General features: G+C 39.1%; 1 protein-coding gene across 2 annotated transcripts in view; it reads left to right on the top strand.

Moving 5' to 3' along the window:
- LOC108048164 overlaps positions 1–20276 on the top strand; it is a 115969-nt gene that overhangs the window by 1525 nt on the left and 94168 nt on the right. For both annotated transcript variants that reach the window (XM_044458818.1, XM_044458819.1), the window contains exons 2-3: positions 1853–2739; positions 19935–20038. In XM_044458818.1, coding sequence (XP_044314753.1) covers positions 19996–20038 — 43 coding nt within the window. In that variant the 5' untranslated portion in view covers positions 1853–2739; positions 19935–19995. The remainder of the gene's footprint in view (positions 1–1852; positions 2740–19934; positions 20039–20276) is intronic.

Consider the following 20276-nt stretch of genomic DNA (forward strand, 5'->3'; position numbering starts at 1 on the left):
CGGTAAATATCGGATACCCGGTGTTTTATCAATTGCCATATCGCGTGCTCAAGCGCGCAAAAAAAATAATATCAAAAGGAGAAAAAAAAGCAAAAATTTGGTAAATGAATGTAACGAAAACGAAATTGTTGCGAGTGGCAGCCATCGAGTGGAACAATGGACTCCCGTTCCCGGAAAGTGTGTGAACCGTTTTGGCCAACAAGAAACCTGATAGCGACCCGCACAAAAGAGCACTTTCGGTTGCGAATGGCACGGGCCTTTTGCCATTTGATGGCGGCCATTAGCTATTTGCTGCCGCTAATCGAAGTTTATGTTTTGCATTCATGTAACTCCCCCAAAAAAATATTTTGTTTGAGGAGGAGGGGATTGGTGGTGGGCAAGGCCACGCCCTCGATCGACTTACTATCAACTAACATCCAGGCAAGTTCTCATGTTGCGACTGTCAGTTTAATACAAATGAACTGTTTATGTTAATAAATGAGCTCACCGGTTTATGCCACATCTTGGTGTGGGGCACGTCTCCCAAAGGGGGGTATTACATCATTAAAGCAACACCTGCTGTGAGAGAGTGTGTGTGTAGGGGGGTGGGGGTGGGGTGGTGTGTGTGTCAATGTCAAGAGGCGCCTAGCTATATCCCTAGTAATGTGGCAAGCAAATTACAGCTAATTAACATTTATTTTTTTTTCAATTTGTGCCACAGATATTTGGCCAGGATTCTCTAAAAGAATACACTCAAGCATAAGAAAGTGGATTCTTTTCTTAAAAATTATATTTTCATTAAAGACTTCCTTAAATTATATGCTTTTAATAATTTAAGAAATGTCAAAAATTTAAATATAAGTAAAGTTCTCTGGCAGAAACTGTAATTTTTATTTGTTGCTTGTGGCACGCAACCTTGTTCTCTTTTAAAACTATGCAAAACAAAATGTAATATAATACTTTTTGTCCTGAAAATTTGTATTGTACAAAATAAGCTTATAGAAAGCTGGCAAAAACAAGTTTACCTTAAAGCCTTTTATTCGAAATAGCCTGTTGAGTATGTGAGTCCCTTAATTCAATGCGTTTTTTAATGGTTAATAGTAAAATAAAATTGTTTTTGTGTATTTCCATTAAACAATTTCAAATCCCTCTAAGCAATCGAATATAAGTTGTAAAGTTTAAGGAGTTTGATTGATCAAATTTGGTTTAACCATTAGTTCGAAAGAGAGACATTCTAATATAAAAGAAAATGTAAAACAGGATATCTAACAGGATTAAATGCTAAGAGCTACTGGTTATCTCACAGTGCTGCCAGCTGAAAGCCGACCGTGAGAGTCTTTGCCGCTCTGTTGGGCGTTTAATAGCCGGAAATCTGTCTATTTCCGCTTGCCGTGGCGTTGATTATACTTAATAGATGACCGGCTGGAGCTCCCTCTCCTCGGATGCCTGCTAATTTTTCTTTTCTGCTGCTTTTTGCCTGATACTCGAGTATTAGTCGAGCTGTAATTATGCTCTAATTATATGCCAGTGTGTGTGTGTGTGTTCGTATGTGGGCCTGTGGCGAAAGGAAAAATCTCTGCTGCGATGTAATTACAACCCAAGTGGTGCCTCCTCCGCCCGATTGCGACTTTAATCCTCGTTTCTTTTTTCCTTCTTTTCCTTTTTTTTCTGTTCAGCTGCTCGCCAGGGAATCTGGCGGCAGGTGAGGCCATCCAGATAGTGGTGGCCCAATTGAAGGTCCTTCGGAATGGCCGAGTGGCCTTGCATGTGTTTAATTGGGCTGTCACTTGTGGGAAATTATCATTGTTAACCACAAATAATTGTCTATATTTATACAAAAAGTTGCAATTATGATTCTTCTCTCTCTTTTCAGGTGAACTGTAAAACAAACAATTAAAAGCTACAAATCCAATTAATAACCAATAAAGTTTAAGGTTCAAAACCAATTAATGTAAAAGAAAAAATTTAATTAAAGTTATAACTTTAACGATACATATCAATGTTAGTCTGATTTTCCTTTAATACTATTAGAGCCACAAATATTTATTAAATGCCAATAAACATATCACGATATTTAAAGTGCTAAGATTGATTACAAATAATAGAGTTAAAAGGATATCCTAGAGCAATTAAATCGATTTAAGATTCCGAGATTGAAGTGAAGTGATTAAAGCAAAAACAAGGTGGCAAAATAAATCTTTAATTAAATCGACTGTGTAGAAGGATGCATTTTAATTGAATGGAAATAAGGAATCACGCGAGTTTTCCTCTATAACACGCACATCGGTGTCGCGCAAAATCGCTTTGTCATGTAATGTCTTTATGCCTCTCAGCGGATCAAGTGCTTAGGCGATAAGGAAAAGCAGCTGCCAGGCTCCTATCCGGATTTATATGAATAAATGAAGGCACGCATGCTACGGCCGTAAGCCAAAGTTGAAGGAGGCCTAGAATTCCATCGCACAGCGGATTAGCTGCAACATAAAGGCACAATACACAAAGGCCCTGAAATAGAGAGAAAAATAAACCGGGGAAAAGCAGCAGGAAGGCGGGATTTGGTGCCCTCCATGACGTCGACAGTGTGTAAATGGGCAAGCAATTAAGCCGTTAACGATGTGCCCGCTCTCAAAGGCGCCACCCAGGACCAGGACCTCCCCAATCCAGATCGCCATAGAAAGCCAGATAGAGTCCTTTACGAGCAAAAGCAAACCTATGAAAAATGCATTCAGCTGCGCTGTGTCCAATGTCGCTGATTAATTCCAAGTAAGTTGATGAGTTTGTGCTTTTACGCTCCTTTTTAACGAGTTCCACTCGGGCACTTTACGAGACTGACGGAGATCCAGACAACGCGTTAATTTCTGGTAATCATCACGGGTTTAAAACGAGAAGATAGGGTTGAAAGAAGTGCAGGAAATATAGTCGCCGATTCTCGGAAAAATTACTCATTCGCAGAATTAAGGGAACAAGCTTGGAATAAACATTTATAAACTATGATGTAAACGAACAAAAACAATGGCAACCTTTGTGGAATTTTCATATATATTTTAGTTGATCCTTTATAGGTTTTATCTCATTTAAGATATACAAAAAACAAAAATATTAAAGCCACTAATAATCAAGTATTTGCTTACTTATTTAAGCTTTCCTTTTTCATTGAAAGAAAACCTGTTACATTTTAATTAGCTCACGTAAAGTAAAATAAATTTTGTTTGTGCAAATTGTGTATAACCCCCCATTTTTACCGATTTTTTATTCTTCATGGTCAACATTGTAACATTGCATTCAACTCGTATACAAACACAGCACCATGTTAAACTCATAATAAATTCGTATCCTTTATGCTCTTGCAACCAGCAATCAAACAATTTTCTGGAAAATGTTCCTCATTTTATATATGTAATTTCGTTTTTAAAATTAGATTACAGACATTCGCCTGTGGGTAAAGTACAAAATGGCAGCATACTCTTCAGCTCTCATCAAAAATGCGAACAAATTTGTAAAGAGATAGCAACGAGCCGGCAGCGGGAAGTTTTTTGGTAGCTAGCGTTGCTATTATTATTAGCATGGTTGGTTGTACTAAAAACACAACACTGAAAATACGAGTTATTTTAGAGCGCAGGCTACCGAAAGGATTCGAATGGCAGGAAGCCCCAAGGTCTGTGTTTTCATAGAGCATCGGCGTGAATTGTGTGTGTTGTGAGTGGAACTGGCATGTCGTTTGCCAAAAATCGGACAGCCAGACAAATACATGCAAAACTTGAAAGCGAAATCTTGGCAGCACGGCCTCTGAAAGTCATCTAATTCTCTCAATTCAAACACTTTTACCTAAGCCGCACTCACAAACAAGACCAAACATCGGATCTTGTTTGTTGGCAGCCATTGAAAAGTTAGTAAACTGAATGCGAAAGCCAAGCCCAGTGATATCTGCACTGGGAAAAATATTATGAAAACTATTTAGAGTGTAAACAAGAATTAGTTTTCTAAAACCCATTTACTTTTGATAACTCTTCTTGGCGGATAATGTTTTATTCGCTTGTTTTATAGTTATACTCCAAAAAATCAAATAAGTACATTTTACCTAACTCTTTATATTATTTTGGGGATGATATCATAATAAATCGATGGAGTAAATAATGTTTATATTTATATGATCTTTAAAATCTCCATTTTATAGTTTTTAAACATATGAACATATAACATTTTTTCCTGATTAGGTTGTTACTAGTCGTATACTTGATTTGGGATTCTTGTTCAGCTTGCATATAAAGTAAGCCGAAAAGTCTGATAAACAATTCGTGTAAATGATTTTGGTATGAAATATAACTTTTTGTGTACGCAACACTACACTTTGTATTAGTGCTTAAATATTGAAGACCTTCAATTGAAAATTTCTAATAAATCGTCTAATCAAACTGGAAAAAACTTCTTTCCTTTTGAACTGCAATCATTTTGAGTTGACTGTAACACTCTGAATTATTACTTTTAAGTAAGGGATACTTGACTTTTTTACTCTGTATGGCAACATGGAGAGGCCAGAAGTAAGAAGCCCGGCCTAAAACAGGCAATTCATAGGCAGCTCGGATTCAATGGCGCTCATTCACCGGCTTAGACTTTCCCACTTTGGTATGAGGAAAGTGTGGCACACATATGTATATGTGTGTGCAGGCAGGCGAGAGGGAGGGGGTGGTGTATAAATCAAGCACACACACATGCATGCACACGGGTGGGCGGTCTCCTTGGCCCACCCACCAATGCTGCAGCCGATGGCGCTTAAAGGCATTTTCGCAAAAGTTTTTGACTTGAGCATTTCAATCGCCTGTTTTATTGCTCACATATTTTATGCCGTTTATGCTCAAAATTCAGCTCAACATACGCGACTTTGGCTTTACACAAAAACAGCAGCAAGGAGCTGCCTGTCTGTATATCTGAGTGTGTGTGTGTGAGTGTGTGTGTGTCTTTTGTATCGGTGTGTGTCCTGCGGCGTTGAGCAAGTAAAAGCAACTCTTGCCAGCGCTGAGGAAAAACCGCAATGCGGCACATTATGCGCGCTGGAATTCCCTCAAGTCCCTTTCATTCCCCGAAAGAAAGAGGGAAAACGCAGTCGCGAAAGAAATGCGCAAATGTTTGTCGCTCCCGCCCCCGCCTTCGTCTTTTGCCCATTTTTTGGGGGCGTGGCCAGCGGTCGGACATGGCTATTTGACTGCATTTTCCCGCCAACTGATAAACTGGGTGCTTGCTCCGTGTATTTGCCTTGTGGTTTTCCGTTTGCTTTGCCCAGCTTTGCTTTCAAAAAAAAAACATTTACAACTAATTAATGTTTTTGTGCGTGAAAATGTATTTTAATTGTGCAACTGCTGCCGTCGACATTGCGGTTAGGTAAATATTAATGTTGCCTTCGGTGCGTTGACATTGCTTTAAATTCCCATCTGCCGACGACAGTTGAGCCTTTAGCCTTTTCCTGAGCTGGAGGTTTGCGGACTGGGGATTGGGGTTTTCCACTTTTGATTGAAATGTTTGTCAAGTTTATTTGCCCCGGGCTGCCTGAAATGATTTGCCAGCCAGGCCGGCAACAATGTAAACACTTTTATGTCCTCAGCAGAGATGAGATGAAACAGGGCCCAACGACCATGAGAAAGGACTCAAAGGCATTTCGGCCTTAGCTTGGTTCAATTAAGACAAAGCTCCTTTGGCCGACTCACTTATTGATTTTCATTCACTAATGAAAAGTGAACATAAAAAGCAAAAGACACTTAACCCTTTTATTGAATCGGCCACGCAATCTGCCGATGACGTCAGATAGTGCCTGACTAAAGGACAGACTAGCCGATCGACTGACTGCCTGACTAACTGACAGAATGACGGAGTGACAGACTGGCGACTGACTTCACCAACAGCACCGGCAACAGCTTGGTTCAGAGCCTCCCAAGTGGTGGCCCTCTCCCACTGAAATAACACTTTAAAAACCAGGCACTGACACACTGAGGGAACGTGCCTACACTGAGCGAAAATATTTACCTTAGATCTACATATAAATGTTTAAATCTGAGACACAGATAGTAATGGGTAAAGGAAAAGAGGCAAATAACATCTATGAAATGTAGTTTGAATCGATTTTAAGGATTGCATTGTTTCGGATGTAAGAAACCGTAAATAAAATGAATTTATCTTTATTTAAAATAAATATTTTATTTAAATTTAATAAAACTAAATTATCATTAACTGAAATAAGTTCATATTGGATCTTTCTTAATATTTTAACATTATATACAAATATGATTATCACTTGATAAAAATTCCTTAATAATTTAGGGTAAATAGTTTTTATTCACTATTAATTAAATTTTAGTAAATTTTTAAACTTATTTTCTATAATAATGATATATAATAATTACTAGACTTAAATTAAATACAATTATACTACATTTTCTTATTTGAAAAATAAATTAAAGAAAAAAATTAGTTTGTGATAAGTAATAACCAACGGTATCCTAAATTTAAGTCGAATTTTTATAAAAGTTTAGGTTTCAAATAAATTTATTTCTTTTAGCTTTGTCATTTATTCGTTTTGTACAGAATCTATTCAGTTAATAGGAAAGTATTGAGTGTGAAGGGAAATGTTTTTCGCCCAGTGCCTGTGGGTGTCAGTGTTTGAGGACGTGTTCGTGTCTGACTGCCTCTCGAAGCGCACACAGCACGCCTTTGGTCGGGAAGGGGCTTTTAACCCACATAATAATTACTGTACTGAAAGGTTACCACGGTCGAATGCGAAAAGTTCGAGTCGATAATTGCAGCGGCTGTTTGGGCCGTGGTAAGCGATTGTTAAATATGTGTATTTGCCGAGGGGTGTCTTATAATCGGCACTACTAATTGCTCCCGGCTGTTTCCCCCATGTAAAGACCGGCCGCCTTGATTGTCGAGCTACGCATCGATGGCTTTGAATTCGGTTTGCTTTCGTTTTTGGAATTTCAACGGGAGTTTGGTATTTCGCATTCGCGATTGAGTGAGTAAGCAATGCGCGGTCGGCTGCATGTGCCACTTCCGCTTGATAGCGTCATGGTTCCGGCTCCGTATCCGTATCCGCAGCGAGTGGGTGGTGCTTGGAAGGACCTAACGGTTTTTTTTCGCATTCCAGGACATACCCGCTGCACTGGAATAGAACAACGTTTGCGTGACATTTGCACGTTAGTGGCGAAATGCGTTTGTTTTGTGGGGAAATGCCACATCGGGACCGCTTTTGGCATTCCTCACTGTGTTCGCAGGACTTTATTAGTTGTTTGTCTGTGGGACAGGCATACGCCAACTTTTATGATAGGCCAGCTATTAATAGCCAGCCAGCGAATGCGGGCCAACTTTGCACAGCAATTTGTATAATTTAAACAATTTGGTTTAATTTTTGAATGGTACTTCAGCTGCAATTGTTTAAAACTCGCCTTCGCAGGACTGCTGACCACTTGGCGCTGAAATGTAGGCAACACTTTAATCTCGAGATCCCGAAGGAACCGCTCTGCGGTTGTATTTACTATGTGTGTGTGTGTGTGTGGGGGTATGTGCGTGTGTGCGGTAGTGTGTGTGTGTGTTTGAAAGCAGAAAATGCATTTAGTATGCAAACAAAATGGGCACAAAACTGTCGTTATTTATGCAAACCTAACTTCTGCTCTTTAGAAATTATTATTTCGCTCCTTTTACATTCGCCTCTTCTGTTTTTTTTTTATTTTTTGTTTATTTCAACCAGCCCGTTGTTTCTCTTGCTGTTGCCAGTTGGTTTGCATTTCCGTCTTTATGTTTGCTCACTCGCACACAGAGACACTCCCACTAACACACACACACACACGCAGACCACACGGAAGTGGAGACGCATAATGAGCAGAGCATTTGGCCCGCTTCCTTCCGTCTTTTGCGATGCCATTTAACTTGTGCACGATGCAGCCCTTCGTCCGAATGGCTTTAACCCTTGCTGCGTCGTTAAGCACGATTATTGCATTGCAAAATACGAATAAAAACATGCTAATAATTTTAATTTGAGTTTTTATTACCTCTTTACAATGCTCAGAGTGTATTCATTTTTTGGATGATTTTTAAGTCTGAAAACAGAGCGACATTTTGGTGACATAGTTTGACACAATAATTAAGAAACATAACTTTTTACAGATGAAAAAAGTTTTTTGAAATAAAATGTATATAAAATAAAATATATTCTAGTGCGTTTTGGTTTATATAAGTGCCTAAAAATCCGTTGGAAAATTTTGTGATCTTACCTTTATTTTTTCGTATTCAACTGTGAAATCGTTTGGACTCCTTCTATTTTAACCCTACTTTTAGTATAACATGAAAAATAGAAATCTAGTCTTGCTGACACTTTTACAATTTAAAATTTTAACACAATTTAACATTTCGTCAATACTTGGTGTTTATTTGAGAAGAATTTTTATAGAACCAGTTTTAGTTAATCGAAAGAGCCTAAAACGGTCCAAATCTTAGTATAACATTTAAATAAATTATTTTATCAAACGCTTTGCCCAACTGAGGGTTAAGCCAGAATTAGGTTAAATTTCGAAGGGCAGTCTTAAAGTGCGCGCCCTCATCGTCGCCTGGTGCCATCAATTAAAGCCAAATACTTTGTGCCGTGTGCCGGGGAAATAAAGAGCAAACAAGAGAGAACGCTATAGTCGGGTGCCCCGACTATCAGATACCCGTTACTCAGCTAAAGGGAGTGCGAGGGAGATGGAGATAGAAACTTTGATCACGCATAACTTTTTAACGAATGGTCCGATTTGAAAAATTTCTTCTACATTTCGATAGGTATTGATAAACACAATAAAACTGCATTTTACTTTTCCGAAATATTTAAATTTTTAAAATCGTATATAAGCGATTGTGGGCGTTAAAGGGGCGTGCACCATTTTGAAACAAACTTGCGCTGCGTAGGAACTTCTTAAATCTACATGCAAAATGCCAATCTTCTAGCTTTTATAGTTTCCGAGATCTCAGCGTTCATACGGACAGACAGACAGACGGACAGACAGACGGACAGACGGACAGACGGACAGACGGACATGGCTAAATCGACTCGGCTAGTGATCCTGATCAAGAATATATATACTTTATAGGGTCGGAAACGCTTCCTTCTAGCTGTTACATACTTTTGCACGAATACAATATACCCTTTTACTCTACGAGTAACGGGTATAAAAATGTATAACGCCCATTCAGGTGGCCCGGGATTCAGGGACAAAGCATGGCGCGCCGTCACCAAATGAATGGCCACCTGGCAGGCATCTATTTAGCCGCCCTGAAGTGGGTCCGATGGTGTGGTGTTGATGGGAGGAATGGGGCTGGCTAATTTGCCGCAGGACAGTGGCAAGCCATCCACTGGCCGCCTGCGGGTTGTCCGCAACTGTCCATGAGGGGTGGAGTCGTAGCTGGAAATTATATGGCGCGGGCATCATCAACGAGTCGCCATCTCAACAATCACTTTCCAAATATGTCAACATAATTAATTTTCAATTATCCCAGTGACATTTCCCGCACACATTGGCACTCTCACTCACACACACACACACATACCCATGGAATCGAGCTAATTGGGAGGGGCAAGGGGGCGGGATGGGCGTAGTCCATTATTATTAATGACAGAGCTCGCTTTGCTGGCGACCCTCTGGTGTCACTTAGTATAATTGAGCAGCGTTTGATGGAAATAATTCACAATCCCGCTGGCTCACAATAGAGTAAGTAAATTATTTTTGATGGTCCTGCTGATGTTGATCGATTAATCACGAAAGCAAATGCCGATGCATAGTTTTTGAGCTGATTCAGAGACCAGCATGATGGCATAATGTGCTACCTGACCCCACAATGACCCTGACCCCAAGGAAAACCGCAGAAAGGTGACAAGTCTGTGGTTCTCCCCAGCTGTGTGTGTGTGTGTGTGTGCGTTTTAATGGCAGACCATCAATTTGACGCCTTTGGAATTGGGCCACAAGCAGAACCAGGCAACCATATAGACAGAGTCAACAATCGTTTCGTGCGGCATCTTCATTCCGTGTTGAAAACGTGTCAGGCGGTTGGGAGACAAGGCATTTACCCAAATTAAATTGGAGCTTCAAAGACCTTTTTATCACCTGGCGTTAATCAAAATTCAAAACCCGGCAAATGTAGCGGAAGTAATGAGAAACGCTCGAGGAGCCGGATCGAATCGGATTGTATTCATTCCGGCCTGCTGCCTCGTTTTTCGTGCCCGGTTTGAGGTAGTTGCTTTAATCATCGCCCCCGGCCTGGTGTTAAACCGCAAATGTATCGCAGAGTCGAAGGCAGAGCTTCCTTCCCGGCTTTGGTGCACTGAACAAAAATCAACAGAGTCCTTAAATATTAAAGATTTCTTGTTGGGAGTGTGTATGCTATCTTAGCTCAAGAAGTAAATAACAAGGGATACGTTTGAATGTCGCCTACTGATATTGTTTTATGACTTTTAAAAGCCTGATGAGAATACATTACAACAATACAACAAGTGTATTAAAAACATTATATTTTAATGTTGAATTAAGTTATAAATTACATCATGTTTTATTAGAATAGTACCTATTTCTGCAAAGAAAAAAATATAATTTTTCTATCCCATTGAAGGATAGGTCCTAAATAAATTGAATATTATATTAAATTAGACAAAAACTATTTTATTGATACTACCAAAGAAGTCTATTAAACGAGAGGAAATAAGCAGTAATAGGATCATTTTGTGTAGTGTAATTACCGAATGCCCAAGCTGCTTGTCTGCCGCTTTGCTTTCCGGTTTGCATAATAAATGTCACAGCTCACGACTGGGAAGGAGAATGGCACCGGGAATGAACTACAATGGCTTTGAGGACGAGAATGGGAATGGGAATGAGAATGAGCAGTAGCTATAGCAGCAGTAGGAGCAAAACAAGTCGCTCAACAAGCAGCAGCAACTACTTATGCTCAGGTGGAGGGCCTCACAAAGGCTCACAATGGGTAGGAAAAAATGGCAAATGGCAGAAAAGGAATCTTAACCGGAATTATTCATAATGTTCAGGAGGCACGCATACATTTGCATTTCACGGATGCGAGTGTCACTATCGAGACGAGGGGCGGGACATTAACATGCCGCTTGAAATGGAGCCACGGTGGGATCGCTGGAGATATGGAGATATACGGGGGAAGGACGAAGGGCTAACCCCGATACGAACTCAGCCAAGCAAGTCATTCAATTTAGCTACCACACACACACACACACACACACACACACACACGCGTAGCCAAAACAAGGACACCAACAGATATACACTAATAAAAGTGAAAAAGGACGTGAGCAACGCTTTCGGAATTTCAAACATGTTGCATCTCCGTCAGCTCGCAATCAGACGAAACTAAACGCGAGTGTTTGGAAGGAAATGGAAATGCTGAAAAATGCTGAAAGCGACAGGAACAGCAGCAGAAACAGGAAGCCAAACATTCAGCGGAATCAGCAAGACAAACACAAGGACAGCCAGAAAAAATAAAATCAACATTAAATTCAAGCGCAACACAAAAGGAGACAAAATAATTAAAGTAAAAGTTTCCGTCGTCAGTTTGCTTGTTTTGAATTCATTTTTTTAAAGTACACTTTCTGAAGATACTTTTCGCTTTATCTTTTAAGGTGGTATTGCTTAGAATTGTTCTTAGATTATACTGAAATAAAAAGACAATGCTGTTAAAGATTTTAAACAATTTTTTACTATCGGAGTATGTATTTATGTATATATAAAAAGTTTATACGTGATTAGAATATTAATATATTTAAAAAACTGTTATTTTTTAATTAGTAATTAATTAATTGAAATTGTTTGTACTTTGAAGTACAATATTTAAAGGGAAATTCCACTTTTATCTCCATTTCAGTTTTCAAGGGATTAGTAGATAATTCCCTATTAAACTTTAAAGCTAAAACATTTCTGCTTGCCTCAGAGATTCCATTTCACTTAATTAGTATACATACATATATATTTATTTACATACATATATATTTATACTAATTACGTGAAATGGAATCTCTGAGGTAGCATATGCTACTAAAGAAAACTGACATAATTCAACGTAATCCGAATGCTTAAAAACATTTCGTAATAAGGTTTACATGAACTTAAATTCAGCTTAGTTATACTATCACTTATTTCTTGGCATTTATTTAAGACATCAATAAAAGATTATACCTAAGAGTATTTAATATTCGCCGTGTTGTGTTCAACATTCGGCCCCTGTTCTTATTTATTTCACGTTGATTTTGTGGCTGGGTCAGAAGCTCTTATCAGTCAGGCCAGGAAGAATTCATCAAGGTCAAAACGTTGATGGCCTCTGATTCCCTGCGCCTTCCTCTGTGCCCCATCGTCATGGATTCGGTGGTTAGGTCAGGTTCCGGAACTTTTCCTTTCCTCTTTTCTGATGCCTTGTGGCTTGTCTGCCTCGCCTGACTGCCTTTGACAACGGCTCCAATGACTCGATGGCAGATGGCTGTCGGAAGGGGGCGAGAGGAATGGGCTCTAAACGCGTCTTGTTTTTTTTCGGGTTAATTTTTTTTAGGGGGGCCAAAAAAGTTTTCTTAAAGTTCAATGGCTGGGGCAAAGGTCAGTGTAAGTGTTATTGACGATTTGTTTGATGTGGCAAATAGCAAAACTAAGCAAAAGGTATGCGAATGAAAATCGAAGGGTCCACCTTTGTAGTAACTTATACCGTCAAACGCGTTGTCTATCCTGGCTCATTTTTCCCGTTTTGGCATTTCCATTGCATATGCTTAGCTCACAAAGGAAATTTTTCATCTTCTGTCATTCGGCACATTCTTCGTTCGAATGGTTTATACCAAGAAATAAGATTGAGGTATGTCTAGGACTTGCTTCGCTGTCTTGAAGGTAAAAGTATGGCAAAATTATAGAGTCTGCTTAAACGAATAGGACACACCCTGCAGTTATGCATCAATTTTACATACTTTAATATTTTTTATTTATTATACATTTTAGTTAGCAAAATAATTAATTTTTTAAAATACAGTAAGTATATACTAACAATTTAAATTATTTTAAATTTAATTGGTTCAACATACATATTTTATTGATTGATAAATAATTTAGAGTATAAAAGTGAAAAGTTTTAAAAAGTCTCTAAGTTCTTTGTCTAAAATTTAAAAGAAAATAATGGGGATTGGATCCTTCTAAGAAGTCAAAGCGTTATAGATCCAGAAACCCAAAGTAAGTTTGCTAATTCGTGAGGACCCTCTTCTGGCTGTCACAAACATGTAAAGGAATACCATATACCCAATATGGGATAGAAAAAAAACAGCAACGAAAGCAATGTCCAAGGTAAACACGCAGAGCACGAAACATCTTTTCAGTGCGATAACAAAAAATATCCGTCCATTCAGGCAGACACGAGGCACGTAACAGTTTTATCTCTTATTCAAAGTGCTGGCCTGGCCTCGCAGTGGGTGTAAGTAAACTTCTGGCGGGCAGAAAAGCCGCCGCCCGAAAACTTTTCAAGTGTTGAGCAATAATCAGAAAGGCTGGACGAACCTACGCCTTCCCTTTCAACGCAAATGCCCTCTGTCCTGGTGGAAAAGTTTTCGTGTTCCGGGCATTGCTTAAATGGGTTTATGGGTTCATTTGCAGTTGTAATAGGCGTTGAAATGCTGGGAATTGTGGCCCTTTCAGCCGCCACGTCTTTGTTTCTTTTCCTTTCTGTGGCATTTCTTATTCCGCACCTCTAATTCGCTCCTTCATCTCCTTGATGGGCTGCAAATGAGGGCGAGCTTCAAAGTTAATTACGTACTGACCCCAACAATTTTTTAATTTTTTTTTTCTTAACGGCTCAACCATTTTTAGATGTCCTTCGCGGAGTTTAGAGCATAATAAACAGCTTGGTATTTCAATTAAGCGAATGAACAGGCCACGAAATCAATCGAAACCGAATAATGGGCTGCCAACAACGACGGCAGGACAAGAAACGAGAGACCCGACGAAATGAATCAAATCAAATATTTATTGTTTTCGATCCAATAAATTTTTATCACTCACCGGGGTAGCTGGCGAATGGCCAGCAAATCGTGGGCGTGGTAGGTGCGAAATATCCAAGTGACAACGCCGCCAGCGACAGCGCACATTCGCTTTCACTTACAGAAGGCACACGATAAAAACAAAAATAAGGAAAACATTGGGCGAAAAAATAATAATCATAAAATGGCGGATGAAATTCACAAATAAATGCGAAAACGAATACAAATCAAGCCGTCCTTCTGCATATGAGTTTGGGTTTTTGTGGGGTGTTTATGCGTGAGCCGAAAATGCGAGCATAAAGAATTTGCAATTTAAAAGGGATTTACTGCGCCTCGTAAAACAAACACAATAAAAGATCAAACGACATGACAGGCTAAGGCCTGTGACCCCTGACCCCTGAGCCCAGCCCTGGGGCGAAATGTCAAAGGATGAGGCCCAAACAGACAACAGCCACGAGTCGAGAAAGATGACAAAATAAAAGTAAAGCCGAATTTGGTGTGACAACTTTGCAGGCAACGAGATCGAGGTGGATATGTCAGGGCCAAAACACACACACACGCACTTGGCTCACACACACACCCACACACACACACACACACACACATGGAGTTGGCGAATTGTTTTTCCTTGGCTTCGGCTGCCTGCCACTGTTGACGTTTTAATCGAATCAATCCGGGAGCCGAGCGTGCCGAAAAAAAGTTATAAACTTGTTGGCAGTTGGATTGAGAGTTCATGTTCTCGTTACCCCTGCTGTTGCCAATGTGGTTTTGGCCCGAATTAGGGCAAAAGCAGCGTGGCTGACACACACATGATACACACAGGCTGATGCCTCTCTATTTCTATCTGGCAAGCTAATTTGCGAAACAATATAAAAGTTGTTTGCTTGCTTTTCCCATTTGAGCAGCCAGCCAGTTTTGGACGGTATTCGGTGCAAAATCAAATGATTTTCGCCTGTCTGTGCAAATGAAAGTTAGTGGCCGAACTATGATTTGATTTTTCTACTCTTGTTGGTTTTCTGTGAAGTGGATCTAGGCAAAGTAAATACAAATAATTTCGAAAAGCAAACTAATGCATAGTATACACTGCGTATAAGTGCTTTCTTTTTTAAATTGGTTGTGGTCTTTAATTTTCTTTTCTAAAAATATCCAAGGTCCAACGCTGCTACTCACTAACTTCGATATTGATTTTATCATAAGATTCCAAAAATAAATTTAGATATCCTGTTAGGCAGCTCACCTTAAATAGCAGAAGCAAATAAGTCTGGTTTTGGAATGAACAGACGATGCCTTACCTATCAGGTCATCAAAATTAAATTTAATTGACATCTCATTGAACCCGGCTTGCTTTTCAATTATTTCTGCTGTCTACCGCAGAAGCGTCCAAACAAATGTCAAACGATAAACATCGTTCGTGCATTGCCGACAGATCGAGTTGGCTGGAAATTTAATTTGTAATTTAATAAGCTTGCCTGCAATTATGCAAAATAAATAAATTAGAAATCATGCGACGAATGGACAACTTCGTCGACGTGGGGGCATGAGTGCGATGAGTGGGGCGCTCGAGTAAACAAACTGCAGACTTAATCCAATTAATGTCGAATTTAAATGCTCGAGACGATTTGGCGCACAGTGACAGGCTGCAAAGTAGGAGCTCATCTCAACTCGATTGGCCGATTGAGGGGCCTGCGGGGACAGGGGCTAAAGGCGGCAGGACATCGGGGAAGCTGGAGCCGGCGATTCACATTTCAGCTTGCAGCCACAACCGCATCGTGTACAAGTTACTCCTGGGAACGTGGTGGAAAAAGGAAACTTTTTCTGCGACGTAGATAGTTTTTGCTAACAGCTCATGTGTGTGTGGGCGGAGCAAGGGGCGTGCCGGCATAGAGACTCTATACTCTACTCGGCACGTAGACAGCCTCTCACTCAGGTCATGCACTGAGAAAAATATAAAAATAAAGAAAACTCTTGAATATCATTTGGTTGCACTGGGCATTTTAGTTCTATAATGATGTTGAAAGCATTCTTTAATGCAATTAACAAATACTAGAGAAATTTTATTGTGGAAATATTATATTTTAAAAGGCCATGCATAACTATTTAAAAAGATAAAAATCTTCTTGGGATTATAAAAATAATTGTATAGTTTTGGGGACACAAGATAGGATTTCAAGAACGAAACAGGTAATTTTAAAATCTAAATTTTGTTATTAACAAATCCCCATAAAAGCCACATAGCTTAAAGCATTTTGTTAAGCCTTTTTTTTGTTATCCGAAACAAATACAACTTATCTTGATCTTAAAGGCCATTGTCGAATAAGGTTTTATGCCAAAACTTTTACCAAATGTCTTCAACACGTGATTAGGAATTAGTTTCTCAGTGTGCGTGTGTGAGGGGTGGGAGGATACGTAATGCGTCATGTTCGAGTTTATCGCTTGGGCCCCGAAATTGCCATACTGGGTGGAAAAGAGCAGCCAGATAGCCTCTATCCGAGTGCTGGGTTGACGGGACGTGAGTCGAACCTGGTCGTCTGACGGCCGGGCTGTGGCCAGAGCGGAGCTCACGGGGATTGGGGATCGGGGATCGGGCCGTGGCCAATGTCGGTGGCAACTTCTCTCAAACTGACAGCCCGGCGAAAGGGGACTTGGCTGAGCATGTGCCAATATGCTGTTAGTAATGGAACCGCAAATTGAACCAACCAGGGTGGGCGAAAGCGGAAACGGAAGCAGCCAGCTGGCCGCCTGCAATTTGCAACCAGAGACCTTTTGAGGTACGAACAACTGGAATGCCTCCTCATCGCTTTGATTCACCGATTGGTGGTCGCCAAAAACATATTTAATGCATTTGGCTGGCGATCGTAATTAGATTTTCCTTTCATTCAATTCAAATTTTACGATTGAGTGCACAAAATCCAACGCAAAAGCGCAACGATTTAAATTCTAGTTTGGTAGGAAACTAAATGCCGGAAAAGCGTTCGTGGCTTTTGGTTTTTGGGCAAAAGAAAATCGACACAGCTATATTGTTTGTTATAACAACATACATATTTAATTTTAACATATAGAAAGTAGCATATAGAAAGTAGCATACATTTTTAATTTTAACATATGGATACATAACAAATAGATTTTCCCAAACGCAAACTTTTCGCTTTAAGAAACACTAAAATGGGACTTCATAAAAAGTGAAGGCTTTAAGTTTCAAATTATGCTTACCCGGACTACTCTAAGCATACTTGCATGCTTGGTTTTCGTTTTTATTTTATTCCTACTTGTGATTTCATGCGTTGAAAAATATTTTTACAATATTAAATTCATTTTATTTTCTTTATATTTCAAATAAAATTGTATGCAAGTTTTAATAGACATTTTCACCTCTATTCCCAAAGTTATAAGTTTGTGAGATCTTAAAATATACAATACGTCTTTGAGTGCCTCTTTAATTTTATTATTAAAACAGTTTTGTTACTTTGTGCCAGTGAGTGGCAAAGAAAATGCAATCGACTTGATAACTATTTAGATTTCATTTCAATTCGATTCAAATCAATCGAACGTATGCACAGAATCCATCACATGTGCTCACGCATTTGATTTTGGGCGGAAACTAAATGGCGGAAAAGCGTCAGCGAGGCGTGCTAATTCACCGGGTCGAACGCGTCCCGTTAGTCGGAAATGCGCCCGTTCACATGCTCGGCTGCCCCTGAGTTTCCTTTTGTATCCGCCTGTCTCAGTGGTTGCGGCCAGTTTGGCTCACCTGACGCACCTTCCTCAACCGACTCACCTTCAATTCCTCCGGCATACTGCACACGGACGCACCCTTACGCACACAAACGCACCCGGGTCACAGCAATTGTCGTCCTGTGGCTGCTTTGTTTTCGTCCTTGCCACTTGACTTTTGCTTTGCTTTTTACTTGTGGCATCCTACTGTTGCGGTTGCCCTACACTTTGAAAAAAATATTTCGAATTAAATTAATTATGTTTACATTGAGAATAATGAGTTCATTTCATAGTTATACTTGAAACTTAATTAAAAAAAAACTTAAAATATTAATAAACCCGCATTGTGGTTCACTTCATTCAGTTTTTTCATGAAAGCTTAAAAAAACGTTGTTTTTAATTGTGTTTTTTCATTCATTTATAAATGCGATATTTATACATTAAATGTTAAAGAAAACCGCTTATATTTAAAACAATTAAAATTGTTTTTTTTTGCATTAATATAAATAGCTTTTTTTTCTGGCTCATTAAATCGTTAGTGAATTATTTTAATGCTCTAGTCATCGAGGGCATTCAATTTGTATTTACCAAAAAAATTTATAATTAAAAAAAAGCATTATTCCAATTAAAATGTGCCAATCTTTTAAGTATCGTTAATATTAATAATTATAAAATGTTTTCTCTGCAATTGCTGGTAAGTCGTTAGTTGGCCACATATTATTTTTGTGTGTAGCAAAGGGATTGACCATTCTTTGCTGTTGTCCCGGCAACAGGATTTATGCAAAACGATTTTATTTTTATCTCCGGTATCCAACTTGAGTCCTTGTCGTTCTTTTGTCGATTGTTAGCTTAGTGGGTTCGCGTGGCTTAAAATGTTGGTCCAGCTGCTCGGCCACTTTAATCACTCAAATGCTCGTGGCTCATAAAATTAAATGCTCTGCTAATGCCGGGGTCTCAAAAAAGCTGTCAGTAGGCTTGGCCGAAAGTAAGCCATCGACACGAAAAACAGGGCCTGGAAGTTGTAAATGTGCTGAAAAGCAAGATGAATTGCCGGTTATTATTGCCAACTTCATTTGCTATGCACTCAAAACGAGGGGCTAACTGGGCCAAGAGTCTCTAAATGAGGGCCATCTTCAAGATGCAAAACGAAATGAAGGGGGGCTCTAAATTAAACCCACCTCCCCTGATGGTCGGCTGCGTTACAAATGAATATTAATTATGTATGGCATGCTAATTCAGCGAATCCATTAATCACAATTATAATTTATGCTGTTGTTTTCACCTTTTTACCTGCATTCATTTTCACATTTTTATCGAACTATTTCCACAGCCACTTGGCTGCCCGTTTGCCTCATTAGCATTCGCATGGATAATAGAAATTTAAGTTGTAAAATCAATAAAGTGCCACATTAATTATTACAGCAACAAAAATAATAGCAAGGACAATGCAATCACGCGACACTAATAAATCCCCGGGGTTATGTACAAATCTGCGAATAATTAATGTGTGAACTCGAAATGGCATTTGGAATGGCTCATACCATTATGGTTATTATAATTGCATGAGGGGCTGCTGAGAGGGTCTTATTTGTATTACGATTAGATTTAGCCAAAGGTTATCATAATCTCAGCTCATTAATAAAACAAATTCCAAAATTATTATGCTAAAATAATAAATTTCTGGGAGTTATACGAATTTGATTAAAATAATAAATTGCTATGGTTACTCCTCCCTAAAAATTTGTTCAGCTATTTATGTTAGCCAGAAATAAATAAAACAAAATAGAAAAAGGGCATTCACCTTTCAGTATTTGCCTTATTACACACCATCAGGAGCTGTTTTTAAACAGCATCATAATTTTATTTATGCTAGAGTAGTTTGACAAATGAATTTTAAGAACTTCCTGCTGACTTTTGCCCAATCAAAATGTGCATAATTTGCATTTTGCAATTTACATTTGCATTTGCAAAGATACAGACGGCTACTTGTACGCCTTGACACTGGCAGCATAATTGTTCAGTTTACTTTTCATATTTATTATTTGATTTTCTGCCATTTTATTATCCTACCGAACACAGATTTCCGTTTAAAAAAGGGAAATTGTAAATATTTTCCCGTGTCACAGTTTACTTTATTTTCGTTTGGCAATTATTCAGCTGTTCGCTTCAATTTCAATAATTAATTGAACAAATTGTACTTCTCTCTCGATTGCAGTTGAACAGTAGACAACGTCCTCCGATATCTGGATTTTATTTGTGCTGCAACCAATGACAACATGCTGAAACCGTTGGCCGTGATTATTGGAATTTTTTATTTAGGTGAGTCCTTCGGAAGTCCTATCTCCACCAATCGGTCGGCGTGTATTATTAATTACACTCGTTAAATTGAATCTCGACATGCGAAATATGCGAGCGAACGAAAGTTAATTAATCACATTTGCCGGCAAACGATTTGTGTTCAAAGTGTTTTTGCTCATTAAGTCGATTTAATACGACTCGAATCGCGGCGAGTGGCATATACATTTTTGATGGAATTTAAGTTTTTTAATCTCTCGAA

The sequence above is a fragment of the Drosophila rhopaloa genome, unplaced genomic scaffold, assembly GCF_018152115.1.
Source record: "Drosophila rhopaloa isolate 14029-0021.01 unplaced genomic scaffold, ASM1815211v1 contig_178, whole genome shotgun sequence".
Taxonomy (NCBI): domain Eukaryota; kingdom Metazoa; phylum Arthropoda; class Insecta; order Diptera; family Drosophilidae; genus Drosophila; species Drosophila rhopaloa.